We start from the raw sequence: 27,160 nt of genomic DNA, 5'->3' as shown, positions 1-27,160 counted from the left end.
TTTTTTATATTCTATTCCTATCCATTGTATATTTTAGTTACACTAAAATCTTTAGGATATACCTATCTTTATCTGTTTTATTTAGTGTGTCCCAAGCACATAGAACAGAGCCTGTCACATAGCAGGCAATTGATAAATCGTTGTTGAATAAAGTGAAGGTGTTGGTTGTAGCTCTAATGAATTACTCTTCAATGACCTGAGTCAGAAATGCCATACTTTTCAAGTATCACACTCTCAACCGGTGTTTGTTCTTTCCTTCACCATCCTCAGAGTTGTGATGTCATTTCTGCTTTCAACTTTCAGTTCATATAAGCCTTTATGAAATGAGAAAGTTCAGAATTGAGGCTGTTCAATAACTGTGAAAATTAAATGACTATCTCCTATGTGCAATCACTGTGTTAGGTGCTGTGACTGCAAAGACAGTAAGCCAGTCTTTATTCTCATGGAGTATGTGTGTTACTAGGAGAGTGCTGGGGTTAGGGGAGTGGGTAGAGGCCACAGAACACAAGACCATATGGATATACTTTCTGTATAGCCTGGAATCATTTGACCAATTAAAAAGTACAGGAACGCTGCTAAGTTGGCAGGTCAGTGCATATATCCATCCATACCAGGTGGTCCCTACTGACTGCAACCATTGGATCCTCTGACAAATAACCAGTCACTGGGGCCATGTTGCTTTTTCTTGAATAGCCAACCTCCTGTAAAGTCACCTGGACTTCTCGATAATAATTAGTACATTTAAATCAAACGATATAGAGTTATGGCCATCGTAGACTTAAGAAATATATGAAGGAAGAATCTTCCAATTTTATAAGGGAGTGTGTTAAGCAAGTGTGTGTACACATTTATAAAATCTGTTATGAGACGAAGTAGCCTAACATCTCTAAACCTTATGTGATTGTTCTTATTACCCAAATTATAGCATGTTTCAGAACATAAATTGTAAACAGTGATTTTTGTTTCTGAGGATTAATATATTGGACCAAGATCTCTATTTTGATTATTTGAGAGAAAAAAATATTTATTAGAAGCATTTTTAAGTCATAAAGATTTCTCTCAGGGCAAGTTATAGCAGATAGAGTTTTAAAACAACTATGTCATTAATTAATTATAGCTTTAAATAACATTTATAGGCTGTCAACTCCCAAAGTTTTTTTTTCTATCCCAGATCTTTCCCCTGAACTCCAGACTCACACTCAACTACCTGTTCAGCCATTTCCCATGGCGTTTATGTATGATGTCATCTCAAAATTAGCCTGCCCCAAAGTGAATTGGAATATTGCCTTCCTGAAACCTGTTCCTCCCGCAGTCTTCCCCATCTCACATAATGGCAACATAATCAGTCACGGTGTTTGAGCCAAAAAACTTGAAGTCAGCTTTGTCTCCTTTGCTCTTATACCCCACATCCAACCTATCAGCAACCCCTCTCTGCTCTGTCTTCAGAATATATCCAGAATCTGACCCAATACTTCATTTCTCAGTCCAAAATAACAAAATCAGTAAAATTTTACACCTAAAGGATTGCAATTGTTCCCCCTCTGCTCTCTGATTCCATTCCAGTGCCCTGTAGTTTGTTCTCAACACAGCAGCCACAGTGGTCTGAAAAATTAGTTGGGTCATGTTACTCATCTCCCGTTAACTTCCAGTGGCTTTCCATCTCATCAGAATAAAATCCAAACTCTTGAAGATCCCACAAGACCTGTACAATCTGCCTTCAACGTGCCCTCGCCCTTACTTCTCTGACCTCATCTTTTATACCCCTTTTATTTCCTTTTCTGGAGATGTATTTGTCTCCTTGCATTTCCTCCAACATCTTGGTCCAACTCTTATCTCAGGTTTTTTCTCTTGCTTTTCCTTTTGCTTAGACTGCAGTTCTGTAAAAATATCAGGATTGAAGGAGCCTCTATGCCTTTCCAGACTTTGCTCAGACATCATCTCCTTATTGAGGACTTTCCTGTCTTCCTTTTTTGATATTAAAATCTGTTCTTCCTCAACCCTCCCTGTACTCATTTACTGATTTATTTTTCTCCTTAGTACTAGTCAAATATTTGTCATGTATAAAAAATAATGGCCTATTTAAATAAAGAACAAGATTTTATTTTAAGGCTTTATATAAAATGTAGAATTAGATAATTTTGGACTACAAATGTTGCCTTAAGTTATTTGGGCAGCTTCTAGGCCATGTTTATCCAAATAATTCTCATAGTTTTTCATTTCTTTTTACATGTACAATCATAGTCAGTATGGCAGCCTAAGTCCACATAATAAAGATTTTTACTTATTTGATGGACATCATGCACATTGATCCAGTTGTTTTAACAGGTTGTAGTTGTGTAGAAATGGTAATGGAAGTTTGTACTTTGTTTCCCTGGTTTAAGAAAGCAATGAAGTAGGACTTGTGGTTACTTAGAAAGTAGATGGAAAATATTCCCAGCTGAAGACCTAGAAAGCAAATATAGATTAAATATTGTCAAGGAAATGTACACATGTACTGATATTCAAAGAAAATTTATTTGTTGTTCTTAACCAATGCTAAATCTAGGATCTTGTGTTTTATGGATTTCTCTCAACCACTGGACAGTCAAAATTAGAAGAAACAGTCAACGACAGGATGTGAATACAGTTGATTTTGATGGGAGTCATGCTTTTTCCATTAGTTCCATTTCAGAGTACTTCATGTTATATTTTTTTTCCCTGACCTTTCCAATTTTGAATTTCATTGAGTAACTAATTTTCCTAAAATTTGCATTCTCATGAAGTGGTAAGGAAGTACGTTTATATTTGATCACTGGGTTGCTATTTTCTATAATGGTAGTACCAATAGGCTTGTGAGGTTCTTGGCTTGATGAAATTAACTATAAAATTCTTAAAATTCCAGGCTACTGTTTTATATTGTCTTTGTTCATGTCATTTTCAATTTGATGCTATTCTTTGAATATCAAGTACCCATTTTTTTCCAAGATGCCCATCAAAAATTTGAGACTTGAGATACTTATATTTAGTTTATTCATATTTTTTTCTGGAAGGAAATATATTCTCTAAACATAGGCTTAAAATGGCAAAACATTTAAGGTTTATTATACAACCCCTTGGGGGGAAGTAAACTCTAAGTAGCATTATGGAACACTTCCCATGTCCAGGAGTATTTAATGTAAACTGTACAACTATAATCTTACATACTTGTTGTTGTTAGTACCATTGAGTCAATTCCGACTCCTAGTGACCTTGTGTACAGAAGAGCAGAACTCTGCCTGGTCTTTTTGCACCATCCTCTCTCATTCCGGCACTATAGCAGACAATGGTCTGCTGCTATTCACAGGGTTTTCATGACCAATTTTTTTAGAATTGAGTGGCCAGGTCCTTCTTCCTGGTCTGCCTTAGTCTGGAAGCTCCAGTGAAACCTGTCCACCATGGGTGACCCTGCTGGTATTGGAATACTGGTGACATAGCTTTCAGCATCACAGCAACGTACATCGGCCACAGTATGACAACCGACAGACCGGTGATGTGGTTCCCTGACGGGATCCTAAGCACCAGACCACCAGGGCTAGCTAAAACCACTAGACCACCAGGGCTGGCTTATGTACATTTAGTTGCAGTTATTTATGTATTAAAATAGTTAATTTCTCCATTTTGCACTTTTTTTTAAACTATAAAGATTAGATTACAGAATACAGAAAAAAAGTGTGGTAATTTCAGCTAAAAACGGTTGTGTTGGGACATAGGAAATTTATGTGATTTCTGTTGAGACTATTTGTGCCACATAGTCATATAAAGATGGACTTCTATACCTTTTTAAATATGGGAGAAATTAGGTCAACATATTTTATTTTCTAATACTTCATGTTGTTTTGTAATACAAGGCTAGTATTGTAGCATATGTGTGTTTGAAATAAATGAAGAAATAGTATCAGAGGAAAGACACTAAAATATTAATTTTTAAGCCTTTTAGTAAATAGCTCACATCTGGGTTACTGCATTTAAGCTTTAGTTATATTGTCTATGCAACGCAAAGAAAAAATTATTAAAAGGGAAAAATGCTAATGATGTCAGTATATTAATGTCAAGTTGTGCTACAGGGTAGAAATGGAGCAGTGAACATGAAAATATAGATTTGAGACTCATTTGGTTGTTTAAGCTGTTGAAGTTCCAGGAACCTCCTGGGTTTGTATGTACCTTGGATAACATAAGAATATGCCGGAGAGGTAGCTAAGCATTGCATAATTTTCATGGATGATATCTAATGGATGTTTAGAGAGAGAAAACTGTTCAGTCTTCTACTCTACTGTAAAGAGATTTTCCAGGGTAGTCAGAGGACATGGACAACAGCAGTCAAGTGAATTATAACTCTGGGGAAACATGGGTGGCAATCACTGGAACTAATAGAGATGCTCAGAAGGTTAAAATTTTGAGGATAATGCATTTAGATATTATTTTTATTGAGTGCTTAGTATATGTTAGACATTATCCTCAGAGATTAAAATGCCTTATCTCATTTCATTCTCAAAATGAGGTTAAGTTGAAGAAACTAAGTCTTAAAGGTGTAAGTAGCTTACCCGAAGTCATACAGATAATCAGTGCCGAACTTAGGTTATAATTTGAGCTGTTCTAAATGGAGAAACTGAGTTATTAATTGTTGTCTGTTCACATCATAGCCTATATTTTAGGCTAGTAAGAGCTCTTGTGATTTTGAAATATAGCAGGGTATTGGTGGTGATTAAATTATAGTAAGAAGTCACTTCCCTCTCAATTTTTTTTTTTTTTTGTCACTCCTACATCCCACTACCACATAAACACAGTAGCACTACTGGAGTTTTGATACTTATCTAGAGCAGCAAAGCGTTTCATGACTTGGTGGGAGATGGTTTATAATGCTTTCTGTTTTGTTTCACTTTATTTCTCTGTATAGTGATATGCTTCATATATGGCCTGTGACGTGAGGTACAAGGTAAGGATACATGACTCCCTAGAAGTCAGGAAATCATCTACTTTAGGAAGGCCACTTCAAACCTGTGTTCTTTTCATACCTGAATCAAATGGAAACAAGACTTGGAAAGCTCTTCAAGGTCCTGCTTTTAAAGGTCACATCCAACCCTCTTCGTTTTTCTCTCAGACTGGTGGCATAGAAGCTTCAACTCTGAGGCAGGATGTAGCTGCTCATTCATTCATTCATCAAGCATATCTCTCTTGATTATTCACGATGTGTCAACTGCGATGCTGTGGACATACTACCCTGAACATCAGTAATGCTGATGTTCACTGTCAGAAGGTTTAGAATCTGATGCAGATGTTAATAAATTATAAGCTTAGCAGAGAGAGAGAGAAATAATATGTATTAAGTGGTAGGAGTATGTAACAGGGAACTAATAACCAAAACTTAGATGTATACTGTGCCTGAGAGCATACAGCCTAGAGTGAAAATTAGATAATTAAGCAAGCAAACGAAATAGAGTGTGGAATTATCCAAAGGGAATATAGGGCACTCGGGATGATATGAGAGGGCCACATAACCTAGCCTGGGAGAGAGAAGTAACAATTTCCTGAAGAAAGTCATGCTTAGGTTGAAATCAAAAGGTTGATTAGGTCTAGGTCTATGAGGTTTCAACCCTGGCTACCCATTAGGCTCATCTGAGAAACTTTTAAGACATATGAATGCCTGGACCCCACTCCAGTCATCCTAGTTATTAATTGTTCAGTAGGACGCAGGCTTCCCAGTTTTAAAAGTTCTCCAGGAGATGCTAATGACAGTTAGGGTTGAAAAATCAGTCAATTATCCTTAGCCAATTGAGGAAGGATTGGAAAAATCCCCAATAAAGGGAGCACAGTACATTTTAGAAAGTGAAAGAAGTTTATTTCAGTTGGAGCATAAAATTTGAGGTTGGGGAAGTGGATAGAATTTAGTGTAGCAGTGAATTCATGGTGAATTGATTTTTCTCAAGAGGTCCCCAGCAGCCATGGTACACCCCGGGAGCATTTGGACATCAAATTTATTAAGTGTTGATGTCTTGTCAGGCAAGCATGACTACTTTCATTTCCTTGGACTCTGTGCTCTCTTGTATCTGTGCTGCCATTTTTGATATTTCTATTGTCCTCCTCTTCGCTGATGAACTTCTATCCATCCTTCAGGACTCAGGTTAAAAAGACCACCTAGTGGATGATATCTTAGCCTTTGTAGGTCATACAGTCTCTGACATGGCTACAGAACTCTGTCATTGTAGTGTAAAAGCAGTTATGGATGATATGTAAATGAATGAGTGGTGCTGTATTCCAATGAAAACCTCATTTGTGGATGCAGGAATTTAAATTTCATATAATTTTCATGTATCACAAAATATTATGCTTCTTTTAATTTGTTTCAACCATTTAAAAATGTAAATCCATTCTTATCTCGCGTACCATACAAAAATAGGCAGCAAGGAAGTCTCAACCCGTAGGCATTGTTTTCCCAGACACTCTTCAAAGGCATTGTTACAAATACCAACTCAGTTCTCACAAAAACTCTTCTAGGTGAATATTTTTGTTATTCGCATTTGCAGATGTAGACACTGAGGCACAAAGCAGTTAGATAATGTGTCCAAATCACACAGATGCTAAGTGGCAGAGGTGAGATTCGGAAGCAGTCTGGCTCTTCAACACTATGCATCGCAGCCTTTTACTACTGGTCATGAGAGTATGTAGAGAAATTTAGAGGAAGAATTAATTAGAAAGGAAACAGTCAAAGCATTGTGAGATGTTAGATTTGTAATCTGTATGATCACTGAAGGCAACAAGCGAGAAAGGATTAAAGACCTGGGAGAGATGATCAATGAGCGAGTGGGGTGTTCAAGAGATCCACAGAACACAACGGAAAAGACATACTAGGCCCTCAAAAAAAATTTTTTTGTGAGGAAAGTTAGCCCTGAGCTAACTGCTTCCAATCCTCCTCTTTTTGCTGAGGAAGACTGGCCCTGAGCTAACATCGTGCCCATCTTCCTCTACTTTCTATGTGGGATGCCTACCACAGCATGGCTTGCCAAGCGGTGCCTTGTCCGTACCCAGGATCCGAACCGGTGAACCCCGGGCTGCCAAAGCAGAATGTGTGCACTTAACCACTGCACCACTGGGCCAGCCCCTGGCCCTCAAAATTTTTAAGACAAGATAGTCCTCTGGACTTCAGAGGAAGCGACTTCTATATATTTTCACGTTGTTATTTCACATTCACCCAACTTTTTTTATGATCTGTGTGTGTGCCTGTGTTTGTGTATACCTGTTCTCTTCTAGTGTGGGAAAAAAGTCAAGTATAGGCAAATAATTAAAACCTGTGGTGAAAAGCACTATGCCAGAAGTCAGCATATCTAACCCAGCTTTGGGCGATAGGGACTGCTTCCTTGAGGGGATTGCATGTCAGTTAACATCCTGCATATTCCTCAAGTGAGATGGAGCAAGTGTTTCAGAAAGACGGAGTAGGATTTGTAATTGCCCAGAGGCAGGAGAAAGAATATGGTGTGTCCTGGGAGGTCTGAGTCCAGTATGGCCAGAGCACTGAGTGAGGAAGGGGTTAGGGATAATGAGAGAAAAGGATAGAGGTACAGTAGGCGTAGAACTGGGAGGATAAGTGGGTTTGTCCAGATCAAGATTTTATATACAAGGTATATGGATACCATCTGGAAATTAGTGGGGTCCTCTGGAGGAATTTAAGCAGCAAATTGACGCGAAACGTGGGGTTTTAGAAGGTCACTCAAACTGTGGAATGCAGATTGATGAGAAAAGGCCTGGAAAGCAGTTAAATGGCTATTATAGTAATGCACTGGGCACTGATATCCTATTCTCCCACTTAAAATACCTATAGGTATATGATAAAAGGCAGAAAAAATATTATTGAACAAAATATTATGCTGAATTGGATGCAGCTGAAATACTAATTGTTATCTGTGCCATCAACATTGGCAACATAGAAACAATTAAAATATTAAGGACATTTAAGAATTGCTTTGAATATGGAAATTTCACTTTTTATATATACTGAGGCAAGCCATAATAAATTACTGCTTTTAATCTTTAAATAACTGCAGTTCAGTTAATAAAATATGAAGAGACTTCCTCACATGTGTGTGTGTATATGTGTATAAAACCATAGAATACATGAGAATTTGCTAAATGCTATGATTATGAGATCAAATAACAGGCAGAATTTCAAAGTGGCTTAATTTATTATTTAGTTTACTTGAAAGGAAAAGACTTTAAGACTTGATTAACTGAGTTTTATAGTTTTGTAACTTGACATGCCTTTTTTTTTAAAAAAAAAAAACAGTTGAAATCTTTCTTATATATCCCTAGTTTTTGGTTTTTGAAAAGTGAATTATTATTTCATATCATGTGTCTCTACAAGGATCTTTGTGAGGCTTTTTAAAAGTAGAGCCCTTATTTGAAATCTTGTAAAGGGAGTGTGTTTTTATCACTTTAGTTTCAAAGTAGGAAGGAACAAATGTGACCAACCTGTGCTCTTGGAAAAGGTCATCATGTTAACAGATAGTTTGGAGAGAAGGAAAGTTTGGTCCATTTTATGTATTATTTACCTGAGGGCAGTTGGGACTCTGACCATGGGTCTGCATCCTTTTCTTCACAGAAGAATGACAGCCTTCATAGCTGTGTTCATGTCTGTCCTGGAGTCTTTATCCTATTCAGTTGTACTTTTGCTAATAGCTTCAGAGTGAGAAGATAAGATAAAAAAAGCAGATAGGATGCTGTGGCTTTTAAAGAAACAGTCTCCTTCAGAGCAATTTATACCCTGAAACATGAATTGAGTTTAACTTAAAGCAAATATAAACATCAGGGATCAATTAACTGGCTCAAGATAATTTTAATATGTATATTTATGTTTTAAGTTTCTTTTTTGCGGTTTTTATTTATGGGGTACAGCAATGACGGCAGGGAAGTGGAAAAAGCCTAGGCTTGATATTTACCCAGACCTTAGCACAGCAGGGATAAGAACATATGCCGCGAGGTTTGTGAGGGTTAATGCCTGGGAAGAACTTACCCAGTGACTGGCACATATTAAGCTCTCTGGCCATGCAGCTATTATAGTTGTTATTTTCTTAATTTTATGGTAAGAGAAAAGAAGAAAGTAGGAATGGTCACGTATCCTATTGGCCTAAAAACTTGGCCATTGCAAGCAAGACTAGTGCAAAAAAGGAGGTCTTGTATACCATTATTATTCTTTTAAATATTTCAAAGTTGAAGTAAAGAGTACCATATTTGATAGAGTTAATGATCCCTTTGAATTGTCAAATTTCCACAAAGAAAAGTTTTTTTCTTTTTAATAATTTGGAGGGGCCGGCCCCGTGGCAGAGTGGTTAAGTTTGCTGGCTGTGCTTCGGCGGCCCAGGGTTTCACTGGTTTGGATCTTGGGCGCAGACATGGCACTGCTCGTCAGGCCACACTGAGGCAGTGTCCCACATGCCACAACTGGAAGGACCCGCAACTGAAATATACAACTGTGTACTGGGGGGATTTGGGGAGAAAAAGAGGATTGGCAACAGTTAGTTCAGGTGCCAATTTTTAAAAGAAAAAAAAGAATTTGGAACAACGTGTACTCTGCTGGATTGTATGTTGATTTTCATTCAGAAACTTGATGATATAGGTAGACAGAGTCTTTAATGTTAAAAGAAAGTACATTTTGGGTCCAGCCTGGTAGCATAGTGGTTAAGTGTGTACACTCTGCTTCAGTGGCCTCAGGTTTGTGGGTGTGGATCCTGGGCACAGACCTAGTACTACTCATCAAGCCATGCTGTGGCAGCATCCCACATAAAATAGAGGAAGATTGGCACAGATGTTAGCTCAGGAACACTCTTCTTCACAAAAAAAAAGGAAAAAGAAATTTGTAAGAGGAACATTATATAAACCTCCATCCACATGTGTTTGTACCTATAAAAGTCAATACCCTTAAGATTTAATTAACTAAGGAAATAATATACATTGCTCACAAGCACTCATTCATTCCTTTGTTCTTTCTATAGCAGACTGATAGTTATTGTAAAAAAATATTAGTTTAAATTGCAATTTTCAAAGGATAACACTCTGTTGCAGGTCACTCTCTACTTTGTAGAATGTGATAAATTGTGGTGATGATATTTCATGATTCAAAAAAATCAGTCTGATTTTCATTCTCATTAAGTCCTCTCAGAAACAGTATATTTATAAAATATAACATATTCTGAAATTTGATAGCAATTCTATTTTTTAAACTAACAGCTGAAACTTTTCAAGTCAATTATATTGGTTCTCACTTTCAGAGAAGAGGTCTCTTTTTTCTTCGGAACAAAACAGTGCTGTGTGCATCTATACAAGACTGCCTCCTACTACTTGCTGGGGCATACATCTTGGGGCTTATGTAGTGCCTCCTCAGTTAGAATCTAAGTACCTAACATTAAGACTACATCTCATTCATGCTCAGTGAGAGACTGGCCAGCATGTGTCCTCCTCTGAATGTTTTTATCTTTGAATGAAGGAGGAAAGCCAATAGAATCAGTATACAGAGTAACATGGATTCTAATGTCTGTTTTTATAACAATGCTTACACTACATGATTCATGTTTTGACTTGCTTAGGAAATTAAATGGATGTTTAGTTGTGGATCATGGAATTTGGGGGCCTAAAAAAATCAATTTTGCCCTTTTATGTCTGGTTTATTTTATGTAGTATAATGTTTTGAAGTTCATCCGTGTTATGTCATGTATCAATTTCATTCTTTTTTATGGCTGAATAATATTCCAGATACATATATACCACATTTTGTTAATGTGTTCATGTATTGATGGAAACTTGAGTTGTTTTCACCTTTTGGCTGTTGTGAATCATGCTGCAATGAACATTGGCATACAGTTGTCTGATCAAACCCCAGCTTTCAATTCTTTGGGGTGTATACCTGGGATTGGAATTGCTTGGTCTTGTGGCACTTCTGTGTTTAGCATTTTGAGGAATATTGAACGATTCTATTTATATGAAATTTCTAGAATAGGCAACTTCATAGAAACAGAAAGTAGATTAGAAGTTACCAGGGCCTGGGCAGAAAAAGAGAGTAGGGAATTTTTGCTTAATGGTTACAGAGTTTCTGTTTGGGCTGATTAAAAAGTTTTGGCAATAGAAGTGATGGTTACGAAACATTGCAAATGTAATTATGCTATTAAATTTTACACTTTAAAATGGTTAAAATGGCAAATTTTTGTTATATATATTCTACCAAAATGTAAAAATCTTAAACTAAAAAACATTGAATTGTATACTTTATATGGGTGGGTTGCATGGTATGTAAATTATATCCCAGTAAAGCTGTTTAAAACATCTAGATCCAAAGGGATCATACTTGCAAAAAGGAAGTTGAAGATTCTGAGCTTATTTTATCTTACTGCTTCACGGTACCAGGAGGTAGCTAGAATGGATTGGATTTGGGAAATTTATGCATCTGCCGGCAAACAGTCCTATATTTAGGCTACCTAAAAGGGGGAAAAAAAGGGACACAATCACTTGTCTCCAGGCACTTCCAGTCTAAATCATGGAGCATGAAAAAATGTCCATGAAGTTACTCTGGTAATTTAGAGGGTAAAAAATCAACAAATTATATATAGACACATACACTTATGCACACATGTACAGATACACACACGTATACTTTGTGAAAAGTAACATGGGAAAGCACTCAAAACAAGGGTATTTTATTTTGTTACCTATTCTTTTTAACATCTTTTAAATTTCTCTTTGTGTATACAATATGGCTTAGTAACTGCACATTTTACAATATTTTTGTGTAACATTTATTGGAAATTTGAATTTTCAAAATCACTTTTGTTTGGATTATGAGTAGTAAATCTATTAGAAATTAATTTAATATATAAAGATGCTGGCTTTCACTTTAATTCCAAATAATGCTATTACTTGGAAAGATGAAAGATTTTATAAATTGTAATTGATGTATCGGAATGTTTGTAAATTCATATATAGGTTCCATTAAATTCCTAATATACATATACACACACTTACACACAAATATATATATATGTGCAAACATACATATATATGCAAACCTTTAGTTTTGCTTTTCCATAATTTGTTCCCAGATTTAGATATTTTTGTTTTTGAGAAAGTTGTTATAGTTTATATTTCTACCCATGTTCTCCACCCAAATGTTACGGAAGCGTGACAAGTGATAAATAGATTTGAGAAGTGGAACAATAATCTATTTCCTCTGTTAAAAATACTCATATCTGGGGCAGCCCCATGGCACAGCGGTTAAGTTCACATGTTCCCCTTCGGTGGCCCAGGGTTTGCAGGTTCCAATCCCAGGTGTGGACACGGCACCGCTTGGCAAGCCATGCTGTGGTAGGCGTCCCACATAGAAAGTAGAGGAAGATGGGCATGGATGTTAGCTCAGGGCCAGTCTTCCTCAGCACAAAGAGGAGGATTGGAAGCAGATGTTAGCTCAGGGCTAATCTTCCTCAAAAAAAAAAAAAAAAAATCTTGTATCCACATTAGATTATTGTTCAATTATGTTTGTCTTATATTTTTTATTTTTCAGCTGCTCCAGTTGATGTACTAAAAGCTCTAGATTTTCACAATTCTCCAGATGGAATAACAAAAACAACGGGCTTTTGCACAAACAGAAAGAATTCACAAGGTTCAGATACTGCTTACAGAGTTTCAAAGCAAGCACAACTCAGTGCCCCAACAAAACAGTTATTTTCAGGTATGTTCAGTTTATGACTACTATTCCCACAATGACTTTGCTCCTTATTAGTTCTTTTTATCATGATCTATAATGTACAATTATGGGGGAACATAAAATTCTTTAATATATCAGACACCAAATGCACGTGGTCCCCAGGATGACTTAATGAAAATAACTAATGATTTAATAATTGCCAATCTTAATTCAGCACAGTGGCAGAACATATACTTATTTGGAAATTTAGCACTTTTTAATTTTATTTCAAGATGATGACACATGAAGACGACATTCTGTCTAGCTCGTGCTTCCATATAATCATGTAGAATTTATGTATGGGAGAAACATGGCAACTTTGCTCTTGATGACTACTCAGGTCCATTTAATGGGCATGTGGATTTAGACATACTTAAAGAATGTCTTTCTAAAATTAACGTGAAGTTCTGTTGAAAGAAATAATTCTTCAGTGGATGTTATAAAGCAGATTATTTTGTATTAGTTTTAGATCCCGTTCTCATCTTAAATATAGTTAAAAATTAGTCATATCTCACAGTTATTGGGAGACCAGGGCCTAGAGATTTTGTAAGTCTTTACCTAGTGTTATTGAAAAATACAAGTCCTTGCCTGCTATTGGACATGTCAGTTATTTTTCCCTATGACTTTACTAAGTTGAGTGTCCTCATCCTTACTTAACAGCAGAGAAACTGAGTCCCACTGAGTTTCTCTGACTTGTCCAAATTACATGGGGTCAAGATTTAATGCAGGGTCTTACCTGTTGCAAGGCCAATATTTTCTACATTATTAACTGTTCCCTTTTGGTGCTTTGAATCTTCTCAGAAGCAATTTATCATTGAAATTCTTTGTATTGTCCTATACTGTGTCCACCTAAAGGAATTTGTGTCCTGTTTTCACATAAAAGTGTTCTCTAACAATGGAAAAATTATAAATCAAGGGACTAAAAAATTACAAAACAAGATAATATATTTCTCCTGGAAGGATATTTTAAAGTATTTTTGAAAAGACATTTATTTTGGTTATTTATTGACTCTTCCAAAATATTTCCTGTTTTGCAATAATTTGTGGTGGACAAAAGTAAGAAACGGCAAGTATAAAAATTGTCAATGCACAGTTTTTATGACTTTGAAAATAAAAAAGTGAAATAGTGATTATATCCATAAAGTATTTTTAACATTAAACTTAGAAGTTTTAAATAATAAAAATCAAAGTTTTTTTTCTATTTATCTGCACCCTTGTGCAGAAATAAGAAAATTGGAATTTTTGAGAGAGAAACATAAATTAATGAAAAAGCTTAGAAATACTCAAGAGACTACTTTCTAATTTTTTATACTTTGGCTTATCATGTCAGGGTCAGTTTTTCTGCCTTCCAATGTAATAGTTAATTTGATTAATTTGATCATTTCTGTTGTTTTGCTCTTGGAGAAAGAATACAACATAGGCCTCTAGGCTGTCCTTCCACGCCAGTTAACAGAATTCATTTATATAAAAGTGTTTTTTCCCTTCTCATAACATTGTGTCTTAACCATATGATTCTAATGAGTATATCAGATAGAAAGAGACATCATTTTTTCCCCACACAAATGATTATAATCTTGCCTTCCTAGAGAGTAGAGCTTCCTGTCAAATAATGCAAAATGACAATTAATAAAAATTGCTAATGGTATGTTCACTGTTAAAAAAATCTAAACAGTTGTATATGTGAATATTCTTCTTTATAAAATAAGCAAAAAAGGATCTTCAAAAAATTATTTGGAATACTCTTTCTTCCATTATGGGAAGACATAATACCAACCACTTTTCTAATGAATAAAGTAAGCAGTAGTAGTGGAAACTTCAACACTGGGGTGGAGTTGGGGAGTTGTCAGCTAGTCATTGTAATATTCTGGTAGACTTAAGATATATGTCCTCCAAAGTCCCAATTTGAGGTCTTTAATTTAAATGTCTGAGAACTTTGTGAGTGCGAACTGAATAGTAGCTGTAGTTTGCAAATTCTGTCTGCCCTCTTTAGAACACCTGCTGTGGGACAGATACTCTGCAGCATACTATCTTGCTGATACTATGCAAGAAACTTTGTGTATATTGATCTTCAGCTTCATAACCATTTGGAAGGGGACTATTTAAATCCAAGTTATGGATTAGGAGTTTTGGAAGAGTGAATTATTTGAATATAATCACGGAACAAGTGAATGATGTGAAGCTAGGAGATGGTCCTTGTCTCTATTAGGCTAAAATAGGCTTTTCCCACTATACAAAATTGTCTTCTCTTTCCAGTTTAAAAATCCTACTGCCCACTAAACTATGTCAGGAAGAGATGCTAATGAAAGAGAGACCTATTCTGCATGAAAAATGTTGACCAAACCTTAGAAAATTAAAATCAAATAATACATTTATTGTGCCTTTTTAAATCAAATTTATTCACAGATGCAGTATCTATTGATGTTAAAAACCCATTTTAAAAATCATTGTTGAATCTGATATACTCAGAGTGAATTATGGTTATTATTACATATATATGATTTTCATATATGATTTAGGTATACACACATATTGAAGGTAATACAGCATTTTTTTTATTTAACAGTGGTCATTTAGCAGAGGATACTTTATTCTTGCTTTCTATTTATCTATGTCAAAATATATATTATTTAAGTTGAAAACTTCCACATTTTACCTCTATCATACATACTGATCACTGCTATTGCAGACAAAATTTCGCATATGAAATGGTTGCATTTCTATTGAAGTAATATCTTAGTGACCTCTCTGACACGTTCAATCAGTATGAACAACATTGATTCGTGTCTCGTGGGGAGGAAACTAAGATGGGGTCCCTAGTTTAGACTGTGAACGTTTTCACATCATCATGATTAGTTAGATAACTAAATTTTCTTTTTTAAAGGTCATAGCTTAAAGATTATAATTAATATCTTCTTGCTTAATTTTAAATTGGGATATGCTTCCATTGAAAGAAAATGGAAAGATTTTACTCATTAGTGTAGCTAGAAGTTGACAATTTTCAAAAGTTGTGCTGTAAAAAATGGATGATAAACTAAAATTTGTTATAATTGATTTAATCTTATATAAATATAGTATTTCTTGAAAGTCTTCCTTTCTTAAATGTCTCTATGTAGATACTATTTTATAGTGTTTTTGCAAAAATGAAAAAATATTGTTTTCCCCTAGCTCATAATATTTTGGCATCACTTTCTTTTTCAATATATGAGATATTCAATACACAAGGAATTCCTGTGGTTCTCAACATTCTGAGATACTCATTTGAAGAAAAGTTTATTTGCTATGGAGCTACTTCAGTAATAGGCTGAATTACCTAGATTTTTTAATTTGTAGTATAAGTAGGCGAAAAAGTGTTTTCTTAATTCACGTGCTTTATTATAGTTCTATTTTATTTACATGATTATTTTTCTTCTATTGATTTCCATCGCTATAAAATTGGATATCTCTGTGACACAAATCAAATTAAACAAAACTGTATATATATATATATATATATATATTTTTTTTTTGGCTGTGATAGCAAAGCTTTTATGGCCTACTTATGATATAGCAAAGTTATATTGGCAAATTATTTTAAGAATTAAAATTAAAAATTTAAATAAACACTTTTTAGTTTGGAGATATATATATCATGTTTAGAACTGAACACATAATGTTAACTGACCACTTTCTTTGTGACAAGCACTTGATTTCCACAACATTTTCAATGATTTCCATTTCATAAAACATCTTTCCATTATATTATTTTAAGTGGTTGAGTAGAATTCCACTGTATAGATGTTTTGTATGTTAACTAGTGCCAACCATTGCAGTCTATTTTAACATCGTATGATTATAAATAGTGTTCTGATAGATTGGCTTATAATATCTTTACACGTAAGCCTCCCTCTCACCCTGAAAAATTCTTAGAAGTAGAATTGTTGATCTCCTATAATCTTTTGAGTTTGAATCCATAACATAGTCATATTCATAATACTTTTTTTATACTATTGTGTATATTAGAATTTGGATTGAATAGATTGAATATGGAAGCTTTTGGTGTTGGCTCAGACCACATTGATTACACAGGCACCTATACACCAATTTTGCCTATGGACAACTTTTTAATTGAAATAATCTTATCCTTCAAATAATAATGCCTACTTTACTTATGTCTCAGGGTAGTAAGAGGATCAAATAAGATATATATGTAAAACCGTTTTTGAAAAATAAAACCTACAATTTAATATGCATTTTCTATAAAAATATAATAAGTAGTCATTGCTTAACTGTCTGCGATAAATTTATGGTAATCATTTAACTGCTATATTTATTGAATAAGTGCTTACCAAGCACTAGTGTAGATCTGGCCTCGTGCTGGATATTTGGGATATGATGGTGAGAGGGAAAAGAAAATAGAAGACAGTCAGCTCTCTTGAACTTAGAATCAAATCAACCAAGTACCTAATGGTTCCGATTTATAATGACGTGGCTTTTTATTTGTGAAACTGCTTTGTATGACAGGAAAAACAGATTAGAAACTCTTTAGCTTTTGAAGGGATGACTAAAAGAATGCCTTCATATATTTGCCCTCCCAATGCCTCTTTAAAGAGAGGATATGTGGCCACAGATTAGACAAAGGCAGAAATTATAAAGCTTACACCAAAAGTGGTACCTAAGTGTTTTAAAAGTGCTTACTATGTGTTTGATATTGTACCAGCACCATGATTTTGTTTGCTAACTTTGAATTGAATTTCACGTCATCATTGTGCTTTAAATAAGTGGCCTTAAAGTTTGAGTAGACCTTGGACAATTATTGCAGAGAAAGCTTAATAGAGTCCTCCCCCCATTTGTTTTTAAATCTGTTTGGTTATTACTGTTTGAGCTTAGTTGATTTATTAAGGCCTCACAGAAAGTTCAAAAATAATAGAGTGATCCAGGAACAATTTGGAAATTTGGAATTTCTGACTCTTTGGCTTTCTCTTCTCAGGAGGAACTTTTCCAGAAGATTTTTCAATATTATTTACAGTAAAACCCAAAAAAGGAGTTCAGTCTTTCCTTTTATCTATATATAATGAGCACGGTATTCAGCAAGTCGGTGTTGAGGTTGGGAGATCGCCTGTTTTCCTGTTTGAAGACCACACTGGAAAACCCGCCCCAGAAGACTATCCCCTCTTCAGAACTGTTAACATTGCTGATGGGAAGTAAGTAACACGATAATCCAGTGCTTTAGCTGTGTTGAAAGCAATGCTTTCATTTGATCATTCAACAAATATTTATAAAGTGATGCAGTTTTTCTATGGACTGGTGATATAGAAATGAACAAAACAATAAAATACCTATTCTTACGTGGTTTATTTTACAGTTTAGGTAGACAAACAGTGACCAATAAAAAAATAAGCTACTAATAAATAGTATATCAAGTGGTGATAGGTGAGAGAGAGAAATCAAGCTGTGAAGAGTTTTGGTGGAGGATGCAATTTTAAGAAGTAAGATCAGAGAAAATCTCACTAAGAAGGTGACACGTGAAAGAGGTGGGCTGCGTGCCATGCTGATAAATAAAACCACACTGTTCCAATAGGAAAGGAAACAAATACAAAGCCTCTGATTCCAGATGTGGCTGATTTGGTCTAAGCAATGTCAAGGATGCCAGCGTAGCCGGAGTAGAGTGGGATGAGGCTGGAGAAGCAGTGGGAGGCCAAATGGTGTAGCACATTATAGGTGGTTATAAGCGCTTTGGCTTCCATTCTCGGTAATATGGGAAGTCACTGTAGACTTTTTGAGCAGAGGAATGGCCTGATTTGACCTACCTTTTACCAATCATATTAATATTGATGATCATAGGAAATCTTATCTAGTATTATACTCGATATTGCTATATACTATTCTGAACACTTTATACATAGTTAAATCATAATTTTTCACAACTCTTTGAAGAAAGTAATGTCAATAACCCATTTTATAGATAAGGCAACTGAGGCACAGAGTTTAGGTGATTTGCCTGAAGTCATATATTTGGCCGAGATAGGGTTTGAACTCAGGTAGTCAGACTCTCCAGTAGCTACCACATTCTTCTGAAAATATGCTGAATTCTGAATTCGGTGTTATGAACATTGCATTTCACTTAGGAAGCAGCTAAATACACATAAGCGATTATTACATTTACTTGGTATTTTACTGCTGAATCTAGGCTTCTAGATTTACCTGAAATACGACATTTGGTTATAAAGCATAAGAAGGAAATAGCAGTGCAGATGGAAAAAACCCCCACACTCTCTTTCTTTGTCAGGACCATGGAGAAAACTGCAAGTCTCAGTGCCAGAAAAAACTAGACTTTCATGAGTAATTTACATTATTATCCTTAACATCTAACATGAAAAGTGATGACAGTTCTATAAATGAAAATAAATCAGGCTAAGGAATGTAGGATGTACTGTTTTAGGTAGAGCCCTCCTCTTTGATATGCATTGCATTGATCAAAGACATGTTGGAAGTGAGAGAGTGAGCCATGTGGGGATATGGAGGAAGAGCATTCCTGGCAGTGTGAAGAACATGTGCAAGGAACAATAAAGAGGCAACAGTGTGGCTGGAGTGCAGGGAGTGAGAAAGCAAAACCTTTGTCATGAGGTCAGAGAGGGCGAGGGGACACTCCTGCGAGGCAGTGTAAGGGCTTCAGCGTTTCCTGGGAGTATTAGATGGTTTTTAGCAAGGCAGAGACTTGATCTGACTTATACTTTAAAACGGTCACTCTGGTTGCATCAGAGTGGAAGGAGAGACCAATTAGGAGTCTAGGTGAGAGAGATGGCAGTCTAGACAAAGTTGAGAGACCTTGGATTCTGCATATACTTTGAATATAAGAATTGATGGGATTTTTCTGATGATATGAATGCGTAGTATGAGAGAAAGAGAATAATAAAGACAGACTCCAAAACTAAGGGTTGATTTAGTATTTTGAATATTATGTATGATACCGTGATTATGACCTATCATTATTCTCAAAGTTTAAATTAATTCAACAAAAATGTCAAGTTTAGAGTCCTAATCAGCTTCTCACAATTGAAATCATTTTTATTTTCTGTTAATGAAAAACACATACCTACAGTGATGGAGATGGTTTAGGTTTGGGCACAGACTTCTTGGCAGAAATATGTGTAAATTTTACTCTCACAGTATTAAGAGGCTCCTAATGTTAATCTTTGCTTGATTCAAACCAAGCAGATGCCCATGCTAGTTGAATGTGCTATGGAAAGACCAAAGATTAAGTGTATATGGAAATACACTTGGTTCTCATCAGTAGCCATGCCAAGTCACATGAAGCAGACGTTTTTAGGAAAGCTCCTGCAACTTTTTGAGTAGTTTATTTTATGGATCTAGTCCTAGATGCTTCTGGAATATTAATCTAGCACTTTTCATTTGGAAAATAAAATAAAATATAAACCAGAGTGGCTTGCAAAATCCAAGTGAGCTTCACTTAGTGGTTTGTGTTAGCACCAGATACTGTTAATAAAACCCACCACTTCACAGTATGATTACAGTATGTATGTTTCCAAAGGCCTGGCCATGTCTCCCCTCCAAGCCTGTCATCACTGCCCTGAATTAGCTGGAGCAGCAGCTTCAGAGTGAATTGAGACTCACTCCACACATGCGTTGACTATGCTTTCTTTCAGTGTTCCCACTTCCTGCCAACCCGGGAAAGAAGGAGAGATATTGTATCTCCGTCTTGGATCCTGCCCACAGTAGTGATCTATAACTGTCTTGAAATTAAAGTGGAAAAAGAAAACGAAAGCACTTGAAATCAATGTGAATAAAGACAGAGGAGCACATTGTGTTTTACAATTAGAATGTTCAGTTGCTCCAGATGGGGCAGTCATTCAATTAGTAGACATACCCTTTTAGAGTCCATCTCAGGGGATCTCTAAAGCAGAATTTTTTGAGTAGAATTCCACTTTGGAAGAAAGCATTTGCGTACATAGAAACTATTACTTACCCCATATCCCACCCCTAAACTCTATCAAATACCCTCATCAGGACACGGTGAGATTAAGCTTTTGTTACAACGACACAAAGTGAAGCAAAGGATGGGCACTCCCTTATCAGCATGGACAGTCAATCCTGCTGTGCATCTGACGCTGCTTGTGTCCTTTTGAGTTCCTTGCTCTGTTTGGGAAACAGTAAGTAGTCACCTGTTAACTGATTAACAAATGAGCTTACATTTTGCACAATTTCAGTTCACTTTTACAATTTAAAATACATTGCATTTTAATGTGAATAATGGTTTGACAACGAAGTCTTTGAAGTGTACAAAGGAATTATTTGGCTTTTTTAGGTGGCATCGGGTAGCAATCAGCGTGGAAAAGAAAACTGTGACAATGATAGTTGATTGTAAGAAGAAAACCACAAAACCACTTGAGAGAAGTGAGAGATCAATCGTTGACACCAATGGAATCACAGTTTTTGGAACACGGATTTTGGACGAAGAAGTTTTTGAGGTAAAAATAAATCAAATTTTATCTTAAGCTGAATTTTGTTAAATGAGATGAACTGCGTTAATAACAGTAACAATCAATATATGCTATAAGGCCAAATTGAAAGCTCTGAAGGGTGACCTACTTTCTTCCCCTGTGGGTGTAGCGGTGATGTTTTCTACTGTTCAGTAAGAGAATGAGTAGACAATGGTGACTGTAACGCCTGGGAAACGTTTACAGAGATTGGTTCATTTGAACACAGGCACGCTGTTCTCCTGGGAAGGGCAAGTGGCTTTACTCTTAGTACTTTGTATTATTTTCATTGGAGAAAAGAACATTTTCTTCACTTCCTTCTCTGGGAGATTAATTTAGAGAAATGTGCAAGTCAGATATTCTGCCTTTCTCTCTTCTTAGTGAATGTTTCCACGGTGAAATAGAGATCATATTGCAAAAGATGGACTTTAAGTTTTTAAAATCACATTTTTAATAATGTGAAGGTTATGGTAAAAAGCTTCCTTCCAATTATAATTTATCAATTATGATAATCACATTCTTTCTTTTAATCCTTCAATCATTGGACCTGGTAACTTGTGCTTTAGTTTTCATTTAGTCAATTATTAACAGAACAAATAGACCTGGGTCCTGACCCCAAAAAGGATGCACTCCTGAGATGTTAGTCATTACTCTGATGACTGTTTTTATACAATTTCTGAGTAATTTATTTTTCAAAGTGTAATAAAGTAAATCTGTAATATATTAAAGATTAATAAACAAGTTTCACATGGAAGATTTGCTGTATTTTGTTGATGTGTGAATATATATACACACACACACACGTATGTACACACACACATATATCCACGCATAAACACGCACAATATGTATTTTCATAAAAAGAACAACATAAATTCAAAGTGTCAGCAGAATATAGCGTTCTGGTACTTATATGCGTAATATATGGCATAATTTTAAATGTAGTTAACACTTGTGACATTTTCAGATTATTTATTTGGGATTCTATTTGTTTCTGATTTTGTCCACTGGTGTGTACCCAAGGCTTTGACTCTAAAGAGAATGTGTTAGCACATTATATAATACTAAATTAAATGTTAAACTGATTCAGGCAATATATAATAATCTACTCTTAGATCTTCCAATATCGTGCACTGATTGCACACAAATGATAATAAATAAATATTTATCTATTAGATGAGTGAATATTGTAAACAAATTTAATTTCTAGTCTTGCAAAGTTCTATTTTAAAATTAAATTGTTTTGAAAGTCAGTTTCATAGGTTAAATTTATTTTTGTAATGCACACAACCTTATTTTCCAGGAATGTAAATGCATAATGTGGAAGAACTATATCAGCGGGTGGTTTCATTTCATGCTAGTTTAATCTGTTGCTATATGTATTCAGAGTCTATGGCAGTTAAATAATGGAAATTGAGTAGATTTTGTTTATCATAAATGTTTAGAATGTATAAATAGGAAATAGTGAAGAGAAAAACAAATCAATCAATTCAATAAAACAAATTAATTAATTACTTAATTTTAATTCTCAAAATTTACCGGCCAGGAAGGATACAATTTGGTATATTACATGTTGATTAGATTTCTTTTTCATACAGTTTCATAGCATCTCGACTTCTATTTCTACCTGAGCTTACTTCTATGTTAATATCATTTAATTTTATTTTTTACTTGCCCCTCCCCCCCCCCCAGACTGTACTCCATCTTCTTTCCCATGTGCTGCGCTCGTGCTCACTGGGGTCCAGTTCAGAGTTTTTGAAGAGTAGTTTCAGATGATCACAGTAAATTCTTTTTTCAAAATAAATAATTGAACCTGATGTTACATATTAAAAAATATGTAATAAAAGCCTCTGTGTTTCATAGGCTGATTATAGTATCAACTCCTAGAATACATAAAAATGATTTCCCTAAAATAGTTCCATATGTTTTCAACTACTGCTAACCAAAGTATCTTTGGCCTAGAGGTTGCAGTAAATTACCAAAGACAGAGGTTCTGGAAGCAAAGATTATTGTTATATTCTTTAATTAATTCTTAACTTTTTAATACCATAAACCACATTCTAAATCCTGAAGTAACTCCAGCTGTTTATTTGGGGAAACCATTAAGAAAAATAATCTTTAAAAGATTCATTAATGAAAGCTTTGGTGAGTATGACAGTGAACAGCGAAAATAAGTTTATTAAGCTGCTTGCATCTTGGAGTTTCATGAAACCCTTTGAAGCTTTGAACAGAACATTTATTTAATATGATATGTAATTAGTTTTGAAAAGGTAAATGAATGCAGAACCTTCACTATCAAGTTAACTTGTACTATCTTTGACCAATTAAATAGAGAAACTATTTTTACTTAATAAAATGTTGAGAGAGCTTTAGAACAAGAATCTTTGAATTGGATGAAATTTTGTATCTGTGTAATTCACATATCCAAACAGTCCTTGAACATAAAATTCAGGTCTTATTTCCTAAATTTTATTCTTTTATGGGTATATAAAATTTCAAAAACTATTTAGTCTTTCTCACTTACAAAAAGAACATGAAGACAATAAATGATTCAAACACATAGATTTTTAAATCAGAATAAAATTGTATGACTCCTTTTGTGAAATTAGTTCATTTTATCTGAATTTGATGTTAATATATCTTTCCCTAAAAATCTTCTCAAATATTTTCCCCTTCGTTTTGGTTTAAATTATGGTACCTATCTAGACTTTTGAATCTTTGCAACTGAATGTGTAGAAATTAAACTGGAAATGATGAGAGACAGGAATGGTACCATGTACATATTATTTTAGTGTTTGATAAACAGTTATAGTGATGAGGATGTTATAAACACAAGTGATTCGTTAATCTGAAAGCTGGATATGTCACTTCTTTGGAAATAATGTCATTCCAATTTAGATGCAAATTTGTTTGGTATATGTAATTTCATCTATATACTACCCGCCATTTATGGAATGGTACTATTATGGCAAAAAATGCTAAACATGGCATATATGAAGTGCAATCTGAAGACTTCTAAGAATTCAACATTAAACAAATAAAAACAAAACTGAAAATGTTTTTAAAAGTATGACAAATTAGTTTATATGAAAATACCAAAATGAATATATGGACCCATAATTCAGATTATATAATTTTAGCATAGCAGAGTGAATAGAAAAATTGATTCTGGAATGAGAAAAATCTGATTTTGAATCCCACGATCTAACTTAATCACATTTCTCTGTGTAATTACTTTATGTAAGTTTTAATTTCTCATTCTTCAAATGGGACTAGTAATGCAATCTCCCTCATAAGTATTTATAAAAAAAGATCTTATGTATGTAAAGTGCTTAAAATACTAGTATTAATTATATATGTGTGTTAGTTATGCATTAAGATATAGTTTTCTTAATTATTATTATAACTTCATTTTATCATCTTACAACTGCGACATTTCAAATATTCTTATACATTTTCCATATGAGTGAGCAACAGTGACCAATATATCAGTCAAAAATCCTAAGTGGTCTCTTTATCTTGTAAAGTAAGTACTTCTTACCTGGGCTACAGCTTGTTTACAAGGTACCTTGTGGAGATTAGATAAATTTGCCCTCTCTAGATAGAGGTAGCCCCTGGGTACAGAGCTTCGTGTGTGGAACACGGCTTGAGTGGATGAATACTTTTATTGGGGCACAAAATATTCAACCAACCCTAATCAGCAGCCTTGGTTTCTTCTAGCTCGATAATGCACTTCAAAGATGTGAAGAAAAGCTAAATTAGAAGAACCACGTTGCCTGTATTCCTTATTAATAAAATTACTTTTGGAGTCTTTTAATAGGAAATTTCTTTACTAAATATCAAGCTGTAGCCATTATAACTCAAGTTTTCAAAGCATTGCTATTTCAATCTTCTTTCTTTTTTAATGAATCAAAGCAGGTTAGTACAAGTCTTTTATATTTTTAACAATTAACTATCTTTGGGCAGTTTATTTCTTTCTTTTGAAGCAATGAAGGGAATATGATGGCAATTTGAGTGGAAAAACTTACTGATGAAGTTTTTCATTTTTTTGTATTTCTCAGGAAAGATTTTTGCATTCGGTTTTCTCTGGAGAAATCAATGAATAATAATTTATAAAAGCTACACCATTTCAATAGTTCTGCAAGGCCTGAAAACTTACCTTACAGTTATAATAGCCATCTCAAATATTCCATTAAGAATTTGATTACTGTTTTGTGATGTCTGTGTATCTTTTTACTGCATATATTTTCCAAGGTACATTTTTAAAAAATTGTCTATTAGTTGACATGGTTTTCCTATAGAACAGCATAATAGGATGGAGGTAGGTTCCTATTTATCCACCTTTCTCAGTCTAGATGCATTTAGTTCGTGGCCTTTGGGACTTTTTTCTCTATTTATTGAGGTAAAATTGAAGTACAATAAACTGCAAACATTAAAAATGTACCATTGATCAGTTGTGACATACGTATACACCTTTGAAACCATCATCATAATCAAGAAAATAAACATTGCTATTACACCCAGAAGTTTCCTCATGTACTTTTATAATCCATCTCTTCTTCTACCCTAACCCCAGGAAATCACTAATTTGCTTTTTATCACTATAGCTTATTTGCTTTTTCTAGAATTAAAAAAGATACAGTCATACTGAATGCGCTCTCCTTAGCTTGGCATTTTCCACTCAGCTTAATGTTCTTGAGACTTATCTATGTCTTCATATGTATCACTATTTTGCTTTTTTTTTAATTGCTGAGCAGTATTCCAATGTATGGATAAACCACAATTTGTTCATCCATTTATCCTCTTAGTGGGCGTTTGGATTGTTTCCAGATTTTGGCAACTGCATATAAAGCTGCTATGAACGTTCACATATAAATTCTATGTGGGCATTTATTTTTGTTTGTCTTAGGTAAATACCTAGAAGTAGAATGCCTGCATTATTTGGTAGGTGCATGTTTAACTTAAAAAAAAACCCAAAAAACTGTCAAACTGTGTTCCAAAGTGGCGTTAATCATTTTACACTCCCTCCAGCAGTGAATGAGAGTCCCAGTTTTTCTGCATACTTGCCAACCCTTGATACGGTCTTTTAAATTTTAGCTATTCTAAGTGGTTGTGTAGTAGTATTTCATTATGATTTTAACTTGCATTTCCCTTATGACTGCTGAAGTCAAGCATTTTTTCGGGTGCTTATTGGCCATTCATGCATCCTTTTTTTGTGAGGTGTCTTTCACCCATTTTACAGTATTGGCTGATATATTTTGACTCTGGAGCTTTAAGAGTTCTTTATAACACTTTGCCTGATAGATACATGCAAATAATTTTCCTAGCATTTGGCTTGCCTTTTTATTTTCTTAATAGTGTCTTTTAATTGTGTCTTTCAAAGACACAATAAGGTCTTTCAAAAACAATTCTTTTCATATTAATAAGTTCAATTTATTAATTTTATGTTTTACACTTTTTGTGTTCTAAGAAAACTTTACCTACACCAAGATCACAAAGATTTTCTCCTACTATCAGAAATGTTGTAGTTTTAGGTTTAAGACATAGGTCATGCTCTGTTTTGACTTAGTATTTGTGTGTGCTGTGAGGTAAAGGTCAATGTTGCTTGTTTTTACATAAGGATATCCAGTTCTTCCAGCATACTTTATTAAAAAGACTTTCCTTTCATGCACTGGCTTGCCTTTGGCTTCCATGTCAGAAATCAGTAAACTATACATGAGTAGATCTATTACTGAGCTCTCTGTTATCCTATTCCATTGATTTATTTGGCTACCTTTTCATTAATACCAAACCATGTTGATTACTGTAGATCTATAGAAAAGTTTTGAAATCAGGTGGAATACATGCTCCTCCTTTTTATTCTTTGTAAACATTACTTTAGTTATTTTAGGTCATTTGCATTCTATACAAATTTTTGAATAAGCTTGTCAATTTCTAAAATAAAATTGAA

General features: G+C 34.6%; 1 protein-coding gene across 7 annotated transcripts in view; it reads left to right on the top strand.

Annotated features, from left to right (window-relative positions):
- Positions 1-27,160, top strand: part of COL11A1 (collagen type XI alpha 1 chain) — a 195,560-nt gene that overhangs the window by 8,964 nt on the left and 159,436 nt on the right. For all 7 annotated transcript variants that reach the window (XM_070486935.1, XM_070486936.1, XM_014865260.3 and 4 more), the window contains exons 2-4: positions 12,554-12,721; positions 17,703-17,916; positions 21,039-21,201. In XM_070486935.1, coding sequence (XP_070343036.1) covers positions 12,554-12,721; positions 17,703-17,916; positions 21,039-21,201 — 545 coding nt within the window. The remainder of the gene's footprint in view (positions 1-12,553; positions 12,722-17,702; positions 17,917-21,038; positions 21,202-27,160) is intronic.

This window comes from Equus asinus, chromosome 16 (assembly GCF_041296235.1).
Source record: "Equus asinus isolate D_3611 breed Donkey chromosome 16, EquAss-T2T_v2, whole genome shotgun sequence".
NCBI classification, from domain to species: domain Eukaryota; kingdom Metazoa; phylum Chordata; class Mammalia; order Perissodactyla; family Equidae; genus Equus; species Equus asinus.
Note: the sequence above shows the minus strand (reverse complement) of the source record. Positions and strands in the feature narration are given on the sequence as shown.